At 52.3% G+C, this 13,275-nt stretch overlaps 1 protein-coding gene and 2 long non-coding RNA genes across 3 annotated transcripts; 2 read left to right on the top strand and 1 right to left on the bottom strand.

Moving 5' to 3' along the window:
• The first annotated feature begins 3,320 nt into the window (after positions 1 to 3,320).
• LOC112939051 (uncharacterized) lies at positions 3,321 to 4,174 on the top strand. The gene is made up of 3 exons (XR_010737691.1): positions 3,321 to 3,424; positions 3,721 to 3,839; positions 3,962 to 4,174. It is a non-coding gene; the product is annotated as an uncharacterized lncRNA (long non-coding RNA).
• LOC136354012 (uncharacterized) lies at positions 3,434 to 4,530 on the bottom strand. Its single transcript, XR_010737693.1, has 2 exons — positions 4,053 to 4,530; positions 3,434 to 3,856 (listed from the first exon to the last, which is right to left on the bottom strand). It is a non-coding gene; the product is annotated as an uncharacterized lncRNA (long non-coding RNA).
• Positions 4,531 to 9,466: 4,936 nt separating this feature from the next.
• LOC107280853 (uncharacterized) lies at positions 9,467 to 9,862 on the top strand. Its single transcript, XM_015782417.1, has one exon. The coding sequence runs from the start codon at positions 9,467 to 9,469 to the stop codon at positions 9,860 to 9,862; it is 396 nt and encodes a 131-aa protein (XP_015637903.1).
• The last annotated feature ends 3,413 nt before the right edge of the window (positions 9,863 to 13,275 follow it).

The raw sequence follows: 13,275 nt of genomic DNA on the forward strand, positions 1-13,275 counted from the left end.
CCACACAAACATGATATAAAAGACACATCTTTATTATATCAATAATATTTACATTATTACAAAGGCACTTAAGACCTGACAAACAAAAATAAACAGCAGCGGACTAGCGGGCCTACGGCTCCATCTTCACAGGCGCTCAACTGGGGTATAAGCCAGGACTCCACCTAAGACTTCATCTCCAAAGCTTCTCTTACTAAAGGGGGGGAAAGATTGAGCAAGAATGAGTACAACCACAGTACTCAGCAAGTCACACCGGCAGATGCATGATTAATGCAAGGGGGTACAAGGGGTTAATAATAAGGGTTAAGTTTTGCAGTAAATCGCATTTAAAAGTCACTTAGTTGCCCAAAGCCATTTTAAAAAGACGATCCTAAAGCTACACAGTATTATTAATCAAGGTCGTGAACCCGCACGAACCTGCCTTAACCCAAGGCCTACGATGATTCATACCGAACTGGCAACCCGACCCTGGGTCCCAGCTCGCCCCAAGCCAACCCAGGCCAACCATTCCACATTTTAGTTGTTGAGCAAATTTTAAGAATTAAAACACTAACTTGGGTACATTGCTCGGCTTGCCCATAACCGAGGGCGCGGCTATTCAAATAGATTATACTCTGATCAGAGGTGTACATCTTTACCCACAAGACACATCTTCCTCACGTGTAACCACGTGCCACATACCACCACGGTATACGGACGGAAGACGTGACATAGTTTCCAACCCATCCTAGCCATAGACAAGAGTACCGACCCAACCCCACCTACGGCCGGAACCTCCGGGACAGGTAGGCAGGATTGAGCCCCTAGCAGCAGGACACCAGCCCTGTGCCATGACATCTCGACTACCGGGCCGCAGCTTGTGAAGCCTTCATTTGTCCTAGAGATGTCCATCGACCCCCGACTTCGTCCATCTCCATCCGTGTACTTTTGTTTATAACCAGACTGAGCCACAAACTAAGCCTTACCCACTAGACATGTGGAAGTACGGTAGTGCTTTGCAACAGAGGCCCGAGCTTAATCCTTATAGTACCCGAGGTACGACTAGCAAAACCCAACCACGCACCTTGAGCCCAGCCTAAAACCATTTTGGGGGTTTTGAATAGAGGGGGAGGTGTGTGTCCAATTCCACAATAAACCAACAATTCCAAAGTGTCCAGGTGATATGAATATCCCAAAGTCTAGAGTTGTAAAACCGCCTAATGTTACCTAATTAATCAGCGAAGCATCTACCTAAAATTATACTAGTGGTACTATGAGTAGAGTGTCCACTAGTTGGGGTTTTGTTTAATCTAGGGTAAACAAGGTAATAATAACAATAACAATAATAATAAGGTCATAACAAAGGTGGATAGGCATGGCTAGATAAAACAGTGATAACGCGGGAATTTAAATAAAGCGATAATGCAATAATTTAAAGCAACATAATTTTATAAACTGGGATTCAATATGTTCAAGGATGATGTGACTTGCCTTGCTCGCTTTCCCAAACGTCGGCTTCAACTTCCACGAAGAGCGGATCTTCCGAAGCTGCAGCGTCTACACGACCAACGGAAAAGAAACGGCTTTTACTCTAATAAACTCCCTATAAAAGGCAGAAACAAAGCACAAAAATGGGTTCTTGACTTCTTAAGGAAAAATTAGAGACTTGAACGGTCCAATTCCGAGTTCAAATGGCCAAGATATGGCCATTTGAAGTTTATATGCTCTTTAAATGGATATTTGCGAATTTCTTCATTTAAATTTTAATTTAAAAATTGGATTTATTGCGTCAGCCGAGGGGAGGGGCGCGCGGACCGGGTCCACGGGAGTGGGGCCCACGCGGCAGCCTCACGGTCCACGGTGGACCGGGTGCACGCGGCTTGCGCCGGCCGGCGCCGTGGGTCCCACGCGTCAGCCGCACCCGAGGGCGCGGGCGGCTGACGGCCGGGCCCCACATGGCAGCCGCGGGGCGCGCCCGAAGGCGGCCTCGCCGGCACAGCCGATGGGAGGCGACGCGCCCGCGCCCCGATGGTCGCCGGCGGCGACCTCCGGCGCGACGGAGCGGCGCCCGAGAGAGGGGAGGGAAGGGGGAAGCGAAATGGCGGTCCTCAGCTCACCCCGGGTCGACGGCGACGACGGAAACGGCGATCGAAGCGGAGAGAGGCGGCGGCGCGGCTCGGGTCAACGAGGACGGCGGCGTTCCGGCGGTCGGCGGGCGAAACGAAGGGGTGGACGAGGTCGGCGAGGACGCGGCGAAGCCGAAGGAGGCGATGCCGAAGCGGGAGGAGATCCGGGGCGACGACGGCGGCGGACCGAAGCTCAACGGCGACGGCGGAGAGAGAGGACGACGGCGCGAGCTCGATTCCGACGGGGAGAGAGAGCGGCGAGCGGCGGAAACGGAGGAGGGAGGGAGATGGGCCGAGCCGGCCCAAGAGGGGAAGGGGGGAAAAAGGACTTTTTAGGGTTTTTCTTTTTATAAAACCTTTTTAACTTTGTTTATTTCTTAATAATTATTATTTGTGCTCTGAAAATTCAAGTAAAATTTGAGGGCTCCTTTTAGACCAAGGAGAATTTAACAAAAATTCTCCGGGCCGCATTTGAATTTTTCTTGTACGTATTTTAGTGTTTGCCAATTTCTTTTCGAATTTTAATTAATTCTATTATTCCTTTTAGAAAATGATTTTTATCTTGGGATGAATTTATCAGGACGTGACAGTACATATACCTTGCACCTATATCTTTGAGATATGCAGCATCGTAGCAACTTCTGATCAACAACCAAGTCTTTGTTCCCTTTTGTCCTTCACTCGGGACGAGCAAAGGTTCAAGCTTGGGGGGCTTTGTTGACGGTCGTTATTGATCAGTTTCGCCCGTCAATATTACCAAAATAGAGGAGAACTAGTGATGCTTGCAATGCATATTTTTGTTCAAATAATAATATTCCACTAGTATTAGGTCTACTAACCTTTTGCAGAGAATGACAATAAAGTGGAGGAGAATCGATATCAACACAAACGATAAATCAATCAGACGATGTCGAGAATCAGACTTATGTATGAATGGGCCAAGAACCCAGAATTGACACAATGAATTGGGCCAAAATTCACAAGTCTGCGGAGTGGAGCAATAGAGGAAGTCGCCAGCCGAAGATGGGCTGGTTTGGGCCAGCCCATGGTTCGGCCGAACCCCCATCTCCACCGTTGAGGCCAGGGTTTGGCATGGACGTCCATGATTGCACCCCAATGACAGTTGGAGGGTACTTCGGACAATTCCCCTTCCACAACCATCATACCTACCTCTATATAAGGAGCTCACTCTCTTCAATTCAACACACACCTCAAGCAAGAGCTCTCTCATTCATCTCAAGTTTAGTTTAGTAGTATCTAACTGGTGGAATAGAATTAGAATAGGAATCAGGAGTCCGGAAGTCTTCGGAAGAGTTCGGGTATGGCTCTAGTAGCTTTCCTTTCCTCTTTTGTAAGCTTTGTACTTTTATTAGAATATTCTTCTAAATACATTTCTGTTATTGAAATACTTTCTGAGTATATGAGTACCAACTTTACGTTATGTTCATGTTATACAGAATATACTACTAGCTTATCTGGGAGATGCTTTGGTGCGGGTATAGTGTTTGCTTATACAATTACTATATGTCATGACGATGATATTAGAGTAGTATCTGGTAGTTTAGACGTGGTGTCTAAATTACGGGATATCATTATTTTGGGTTATATATTACAGATGAGAGGTGGGCCGCTGATGGTGACAGCTCAGTACGGATATTCCTCCGCACTCCTCATTGGACCACGTGGCATCATGCGTTGTGCTCCAACGGGAGTCTCGGCTGGAGAATTTGCCAGGTATCCGCACCCTCCCTCTGCCGTTAGATGATATATCAACGGTGAAAAATCATCTTGTGATCTAAATATAAAATACAAATTTTGAGTGTGTTTTTTTACACAAAACATGTGATCTTATCCAGAAGAATCCGGGCTGCTATTATTGGAGAAAAATCCAACAAAAAAATCACAAGAAAAAACCTCCTGGAGGGGGTGATGGCGTGATCTACCGACCTGCTCTGCCTGGACATGCGGCGCCCAATGGAAGATGAGGGGGGAGGCGAGAAGCGACGCCAGTGGAGGGAGATGGATGCCCCCTTGCGCCTCCGCTCGAGCCGGCCATCTCTCGGCTTCAGGGGATGTCTCAGAGCTCTGCAGTGGCTGGATGTGGAGGGTGAGAGAGGGAGGGGGCGAGGCAGAGAGGTGGCTGAGCTGATGGCCAGTGACGGATGGAGCAATCAAGCAGCGGGTTTGCTCGTCGATGGGATTTGGTCCTTATTTCGATGCCATCCTCGCCGCCATCCTAAATCGCCGGAGGCCGCTCCTAATCGATGGTCGCCGTCACTGCAGTCATGTTCGCTAGCACCCTGCTCTCCGTGCTCGCATGGTTGTAGTTGTGGAGGGTGGTGAATGAAGAAGCCGAGAGGGAGACTGGGGGCGAGCTGAGAGGAAATCGAAGGATGGAGTCGGAGAATAGTGCGTGACTCGCCACGCGGAGAAATTTGCTCGGGAAGGGAAAAAGACAAGCGTACCGCTGAATACCTGGATCCAATTTACATTTGAACCCCCTCTATGATTTCTTATTACATGCTCCCACTAAATGAAAAAATATTTACAAAAGCGCCCCTGTATGCTGATCCATACACATACAACCCGCATATTTACTTCCAGAACCTAAAATTTTTCTTTTTCGAAAAGTGACCCAACTGTGTAGCAGCACCTTGCATCATAGTGCAAAAAAAAAACGGGACCGGTGAGTGACCTTGCACCAAGTTGGCTCTGGAAGCGTGACGCCTGACCGGCCAAACTATTAACCACAAGTCCATAATTACTTTACGCCTTTGTTTGTCTTAACAACAATCTGAAAATGCATGCTTTCAATCATCCTTTCGATTGTCCACATGCTTTTTCAAATCGCTCATTACTATATTTATTAGTAAAGCATGTGTTCAAAAGCAAATGCTATAAAATAAACTACGATAATAAAAATAAAAATTAACTCCAAAATTAATTTTAAAATTCAAATTTTGCTTATAAGCATAATTATAAGAGAAACAATTTGGCTCGGAGTCCGATTAGATACATAAAACTAAGATCAAACTCCAAAATAGCTGGTTGGTGCATCCTTGACATTTATACAACTAGGATGGTGTTTGAAATTAATAAAGTTGAAGAGGATACACAAAATGATAAAGTCATTAGCGTATGATTAGTTGTATTTTAGTTATTACAAACTTAAAAAATAGGTTCATTTGATATTTTAAAGAAACTTCTATTTGGAAATTTATTTTCTACTTTTAATATAATTATTTTTTACTTTCACAAACTCCTGATATAATGATTACGGAAGGAAATAGAATTCACTATTTTTTTATTTGTTTTTTATTTAGTCTATTAGAACAAAATCATGCTTAACTGATTATAGATAACCATTAAATTTGCCGAGGGGCCTTTCACGTATAGTATAGATCTATGGGTCCTAGATTTTTAAACTTGATTGATATATTATTTTGAGTTTAGATTTTTCTTTTTTGCCAAGTTTCCGTTTATCTATGTGTAATATGTTTGTCGGGAAATAAACATTTCCATTTTGTTTTTCCAACTAGAAATATTCCAGATTTTTTTCCAAATAGAAATATCACAAATACCATCGATTATTGTCGCTTGGTTCATTTTTACTCCATCTCATATATATCTAAGAAATCAAACTAATTCTAAATAACTCTACAACATTTATATATCCTAAACGGAAATTTTAAATATTCACAGCTTATTTTTAAGTTGGTGCGCCAAAGGCGCACTCATTTTCTAGTATAATCTTAAGTTAATTTTCTGGGGAGGGTATTCCTCCGTATTTAGCCCCGGTTGGATGGTCATGACGGGCTGTCGTAAGGAACTCGGCAATCAGGAGTGGCTTGTATGTCACTCTACCCTTGGATTATCTTAACCCCTGCTTATAATATGATTATCACAAGTAATATATAAATTATTAGTTGAGTTCTCTCTACATGATCTTCCCACGGGATAAAGTAAATACGATACCCTTAGAATACTCTCGGGTGAAATGCTACAATGGTATATTCGTGCGCTTGCGAATGAACTGTACGGGTATTCCTCCGCGCCGGTATATAATCCGGGTATTCCTCCGCGCTGGTATATAATCCTAAGATAATGTAACGTTCCGCCTTCCCCCAGGCCGGCCCCGCTTACATCTTATGGTTTTCATAGGTCATAGACTGTCCTCATAGACCAACACAAGTATTCATAGGTCATAGACTGCCCTCATAGACCAACACAAGTATTTTTTTGCATACTTTGTCCTCACTCGTGCGCACAAGTTCTTTCGAGATCGGCTTCTGGAAAAGAAGTTGCAATTTGTTGACATGAGTATTCTATTAATCCTATTAAGCCCTAGGCTGAGATGTTACACCCTCACCCCCTTAAGAGAGATCGACGCCCCCGTCGATCAACCCCCCAGGCCAGGAACGTCCTCTCTTGGCCACGTCCGTGTGTCCAGTGCCAGCGCATGTGCCATACTGTGTGACCACTCCAGATCCACACCAGCCATGCGCACCATGCCTGCGCAACTGCGACACACGCGCCCGTGAAACCACGAGAGTCGGCTCTGATACCACTTTGTAACGTTCCGCCTTCCCCCAGGCCGGGCCCGCTTACATCTGATAGCTTTATGCCTGCGCAACTGCGACACACGCGCCCATGAAACCGCGAGAGTCGGCTCTGATACCACTTTATAACGTTCCGCCTTCCCCCAGGCCGGGCCCGCTTACATCTGATAGCTTTCATAGGTCATAGACTGCCCTCATAGACCAACACAAGTCTTTTCTGCACACTTTGTCCTCACTCGTGCGCACCCGGGAAGAATTTCCCGGTCGGTCACCCATCCCAAATTGCTCCCGTGAAACCGCGAGAGTCGGCTCTGATACCACTTTATAACGTTCCGCCTTCCCCCAGGCCGGGCCCGTTTACATCTGATAGCTTTCATAGGTCATAGATTGCCCTCATAGACCAACACAAGTCTTTTCTGCACACTTTGTCCTCACTCGTGCGCACCCGGGAAGAATTTCCCGGTCGATCACCCATCCCAAATTGCTCCTGCACACTTTGTCCTCACTCGAGTGCACCCAGGAAGAATTTCTCGGTCGGTCACCCATCCCAAATTGCTTCAGACCAAGCACGCTTAACCTCAGAGTTCTTTCGAGATTGGCTTCCAAAAAAAGTTACAACTTGTTGACATGAGTATTCTATTAATCCTATTAAGCCCTAGGCCGAGATGTTACAGTTAATTCCCTGGGGAGGTTATTCCTCCGTATTTAGCCCCGGTTGTATGGTCATGACGGGCTGTCGTAAGGAACTCGGCATTCAGGGGTGGCTTCTCGAAGTACAAGGAGGGCATCGGATAGAGGGTATTAGCTAGTATATCAGTCAACTAGAATGTATGTATACTATGTATATTAGATGTATAGGAATAGATTCTCTTTCTTTTTTCTTTCCACTTAGCTTAGATAATAGATTATGAGAATGAGTAGTAATGCTTGTGTGTCACTCTACCCTTGGATTATCTTAACCCCTGCTTAGAATATGATTATCACAAGTAATATATAAATTATTAGTTGAGTTCTCTCTACATGATCTTCCCACGGGATAAAATAAATACGATACCCTTGGAATACTCTCGGCTGAAATGCTTCAATGGTATATCCGTGCGCTTGCGGATGAACTTTGTAACCATAATATACCAGGAGTATTTCTGCGCCATTGCTGGGAATTATATTTCTAGTAATGTCGTTAAGAAATACCAACAAACGTCAAGATGAAGCGCGTCTTGACCGGCGCGGGGGGGGGGGGAGGGTGGGCCAGCCTCAACATCATCTCCCTGGCGGCCTTCCATGCCCTCAAGGCCCCGGGGATGAGGCTTCAGCCGTCGCTGCCAATCATTGGCGTGACGCCAGGGCACACGTGGCCTTTGGGCCACATCGAGCTCCTAGTCATCTTCAGCAACTCCACCAACTTTCGCACCGAGTGGATCGACTTCGATGTGGCGAATCTCAATTTGCCCTACAACACGGTCCTGGGAAGGCCCGCGTTGGTGAAGTTTATGGCCGCCACCCACTACACCTACCTCTAGATGAAGATGCCGGGCCCCAATGGCCCCATCACCGTCTCTGGCGATGTCAAGATTGCCCTGGCTTGTGCGGAGCAGTGCGCCGACAGCTTGCCTGCGGCCACCGAGCCGGAGGAGGCCGGCGGAGCCCCGGAAGCCTCCGCGTCCCGCGCATCCAAGAAGCGCATCACCTCGGGCGATGAGGTGCCCGTCAAGGAGATCCCCTTGGTGATGATCCGTCCAAGACCGCCAAGATCGGCGGTAACTTGGATGCCAAATAGGAAAGCGTGCTCGTCTCCTTCCTGCGGGCAAACTCCAACGTCTTCGCTTGGAAGCCGTCGGACATGCCCGGCGTCCCCAGGGAGGTGATCGAGCACCGCCTCGCCATGCGGCCGGATACGCGACCCATCCGGCAGAAGGTACGGCGGCAGGCCCCGGAGCGGCAAGCCTACATCCGCGAGGAGGTGACGCGGCTACTGGAGGCCGGCTTCATCCGAGAGGTCATCCACCCGGAGTGGCTTGTGAACCCGGCGGTCGTCCCAAAGGCCAACGGCAAGCTCCGGATGTGCATCGACTACACGGACCTCAACAAGGCATGCCCTAAGGATCCCTCCCTTTACCACACATAGATCAAATAGTCGACTCCACCGCAGGGTGCGACCTTTCGTGTTTTCTAGATGCTTACTCAGGGTATCATCAGATCCGCATGGCTAGGGAAGTTGTGGAAAAAACTGCTTTCATTACTCCTGTAGGCACCTTTTGTTATACAACTATGCCTTTTGGTTTAAAGAATGCAGGCCCTACTTTTCAACGCATGACTCGTATTACTTTGAGTAATCAAATAGGGCGTAATGTTGAGGCTTATGTCGATGACTTGGTGGTAAAGACGCGCCACCAAGAAACATTTTTGACGGACTTAGCTGAGACTTTTGATAGTCTCAGGTCCACGCGCATGAAACTGAACCCCGAAAAGTGTGTGTTCGGTGTGCCGGCGGCCATGCTTCTCGGTTTACTAGTCTCGTCACAAGGCATAGAAGCTAATCCCGAGAAGATACGCGCGATAGAGAGGATGCGCCCCCCTGTCCTGGGCCCCTTCAAAGCGGCCCGCGGCGGGTACCAACACCCGTACGTCGCCATCGACAAGTTCACCAAGTGGCCTGAGGCTTACCCGATCGTAAAGATCGACAAGCATTCGGCCCTCAAGTTCATCAGAGGAATCACGTCCCGATTCGGAGTGCCAAACCGTATCATTACGGACAACGGCACCCAGTTCACCAGTGAGCTGTTTGGTGACTAATGTGATGACATGGGCATCAAGCTATGCTTTGCCTCACCCGCCAACCCCAAGAGCAACGGCCAAGTCGAGCATGCCAATGCTGAGATCGTCAAAGGCCTCAAGACCAGGACGTACAACGTCCTCAAGAAGCATGGGGATTCTTGGCTTGAGGAACTGCCCGCAGTGCTGTGGGCCAATCGGACCACTCCGAGTCACGCAACGGGAGAAACACCCTTCTTCCTGGTGTACGGCGCCGAGGTGGTCCTTCCCTCAGAGCTCTCCTTGGGTTCGCCCCGTGTTGCATTGTATAACGAGGCGAACCAGGACGAGCTCCGACGGGATGACCTCGACTATCTAGAAGAGCGAAGAAGGCGCGCCGCCCTTTGGGCGGCTCGCTATCAACAGAGCTTGCGGTGCTACCATTAGCACCACGTCTGGGCCCGATCAATCCAAGTTGGCAACCAGGGTGGTACGATGGCCTAGAGTTTCAAGCGTTCACCACAAGGACATAGCAAAATAAAGAAGAAGGGGTAGGGGCAGTCATGGAGGTGCTCGGGCCTCCAAGTCCGGCACCGCTGACGACCTCGTCCCAATGCTCACCGTCTACCACCGTCATCGCTCCCGCTATCTTCATCCGAGGGAAGCGCGAGGTTGAACCGAGCGGCCGTCCCCTCGAAGCCCGAGACGATCGCGTCGGCCGACGTCTCGAACCTGCTCAAGGGCCATCGCGTCAGTCCCCGGGGAGAAATCTTCGAGCGTGCGCTAGGGAAGGAAGTCGGGGTCGCGGGCCTGGTGACTCGTGAGGACAAGCTCCATCTCCGCCCGCACCAAGGAAGCCGATGACGACTTCACGGCCTCGCCGACCTCCTCCTCCAGCTTCTCCAGGTCCGCCGCCATCTTGTCCAACCGTCGTGCGAGTGCCGGCCTTGTGGATGGGAGCTTCTTGTCCCAGCGCATGGAGATGCCCACCTGGCGCCCCGCACGCTCCAGCCGTTCGATGGCATCGTGGAGTTGGCCGGGCCCGATGTCGTTGGCGAGATGGAGGGCCGCGATCTCTCCAGCCTGGTCCTGCACCAGCCGTCCCATATCAGCGAGGGTGTCTTGGGCCGTGGCGAGCTGGATGGCCAGATCGGTATCGCCGGGCTGCCCACGCGACGCTAGTTCCTTCTCCCTGGCCTCCAGCTCAGACGCCTACGCCGCCATCGCCGCGCGTTCGGCCCGGGCACTTTCTAGGTGGTGGGCCTCGCGCCCGACGACGGCCTCCTCACGTTTGGTGAGCTGGTCGCTTAGCCGACGTGCCGCCACCTCGCGGCGGTTAACCTCGGCCTCGCGTTTGGCAAGCGCGGCGTCCTGCTCCCACCACACCTCCTCTCGAAGCCACAGCTCCTCCGCGCAACGAGCCACTGTAGCCTCGGTGGCGGTGGTGGTTCGGGTGCACTCAGCAGCGGCCTCCTCGCGGAGGCGAAGGGCGGATTCGGCCTCAGCCGCCGTCACCTCGTGGGCGGCCAGGGTGGCCTCGCGCTAGTCCAACGCGCGTGCCCGCTCCTCGAGCGCTTGGGCCCGCTCCTCCAGCTCCTGGGCCCGCTGCGCTTGTGCCCGACTGCGCCCCTCCTGCTCGCGCTGGTTGCCGTCGAGGACCTTGATCCGCCGGCGAATCGTGGCCTCGAACTCCTGTGCAGAGCGGGTGCGCTCGTACAAGGTTTAGTGCTCGGCCTCGAGCGCTTCCTCCCGGGCCCGCAGCAAAGCCTCGGCCTCAGGTTCGGGCTCGCAACCCACCTTGGCCTCTGGGCCGTGTTCCGCCTCGGCGTCCGGGCCGCGTTCCGCCTCGGCCTCCGCCTCCAGGCCGCGTTCCCTTCGGCTGTGCCCTCGGGACCACCCCCGAGGGGGACCTCGGTGCCACCACCACCGACAGCGGATGGCGTCCTCTCCTCCCTCAAGGGGACGGTCTCGCCCGTGGTGGACTCGGAGCCGGACTAGGCGTGTGGCCCGCCGGCCCCGCTGGGGGGCTGTGAAGGATCCACGGCCCCTGTTCGGCCGACTCCCGGCCGCTCGGACTTAGAACCCCGGGGGGTTCGGCTGCCGAGGCCCCTCGGGAGGGAAGCTCACTGCAGGAGAACCCCAGTTGCAGTTTTTTTAAAAAAAGAAAAAAAGAGAGAGAGGAAGAAGCACAAAGCCAGGATGGATGGAGAGCACGGGATCAGACCTTGGTGATCGTACCTGTGAGGGGGGCGCTTGAAGGTCCACTCTGGGGGCTCGATGAAGCTCCCCCCGGCACGGCTCCATCTGGCCCATCTTCCGGAGCCTTTTCTTCTTCCGCCCGGCTTCTGCTGCGGCGGGGCGCTGGTGACTCATCGGTGGCCGGTCGGCTGCGCACTCGGCGCCGCCACCGCACGGAGGAGAAGGTGGTCTAGACTCAGAAAACTTCCGCTTCCCTTTCGGGTTGGCAGACGGGCTCCTACCGGCCCCGCAGCTCGGGCCGGGCGCCCTAGAGCTGCTGCCGCCGCCGGAACCGCCAGCTCTGCTGCTGCTCCCCACGCCGTCGCCAACGCCGCCGCCGGTAGCGCCCCGGCGGGGCCGACCTCCCCCTGTGCCCACCGCCATCGTCACCGCCAGGATGCTCTCCCGGTCGCGGTCGCTGCAGAGGGGGAGGATCCCGTCTAGGATTAACGTTTGCTCGACGGTGTCCAGGCCCGACACCCGCCGGACCACCGTCTTCGCGTCTTCGTCGCTCCAGTCCCACCGCTCGCCGACGTGAGTACGCATCGGGTCGTTATACCCGGTGTACTCCCACGCGCCGCTGGACCGCTCTTGGAAAGATGCGATGCGACGGGGGAAGTAGTCGCCGAACACCATCGCTGCCGTCAGACCCCGGCTCCGCAAGCCTCTGAGGCGATCCTGGACCGCGTCGTACTCCTCCCCCAGTTCTGCGACTGCCTGCAAACCCGCGGATCGCTTAGGAGGACCGGTGGGGAGCCGGAGGCGCTGGTGGTCGGGCAGCATGGTGTATAATCAGTCCTTCTTCCAGTCCTCCCACTTCTTGCGGAGGTGGCTTTCGATGTACTGCCCTGTCACCGCCGATCGGGGCTGGAAGTAGCATTCCCCCCCCCCATCGCGCCTTGCTGAAGTTGATGGACAAAGAAGCACTGAAACAGCCACATCGACGGCCGCACCCCGACGAACATCTCACACAGATGCGCGAAGATGGCCAGGATCATCACGGCATTGGGAGCGACATGCAAGGCGTGGATCTCGTAAAAATCCAAGACCTCGTAAAAGAATCTGGAGAAGGGCGGGATCAACCCCGCCATAGCAAAGGAGAGGAGATGCACGGACCTCTCCGGGTACCGCGGCCGCGGCCGCGTCTCCCCTGCTCTCACGGCGGCGTCCTCCGGCATAATCTTGCGGATGAGGCTCATGTGCCTCTCTGCCGTGATGCGCGATGCCGGAAGGATGGCGCTGCCAGCGTCTTGGGCCATAGCAGCCGGCGGATGCGGGCGAGAAGTTGGGCGTGCAAAGTACGATGGAGGGAGAGAAGAACGCTGGGGGCTGAGAAGCGTGTATGCGGGCGAGAAAATGGCGAAACAAAGGAGACGAATTCTCTGAGAAGAACGCTGGGGGCTGAGAAGCGTGTATGCGGGCGAGAAAATGGCGAAACAAAGGAGACGAATTCTCCGCCCTCCCCCCTTTTTATCCTCGCCTCGCCAGCGTCCGCCTCCTTGATTCTCGCCTCTGCGGTTGCCTCAATTTTCGGCGCAACGGTTGCCTCCTCGGTTCTCGCGCCCGCTCGTCCCATTCAGCCCGCTAAACGCGCGTCCTGCACTTAGTGCACCTGTCACCAG

This window comes from Oryza sativa, chromosome 1 (genome assembly GCF_034140825.1).
Source record: "Oryza sativa Japonica Group chromosome 1, ASM3414082v1".
NCBI lineage: Eukaryota > Viridiplantae > Streptophyta > Magnoliopsida > Poales > Poaceae > Oryza > Oryza sativa.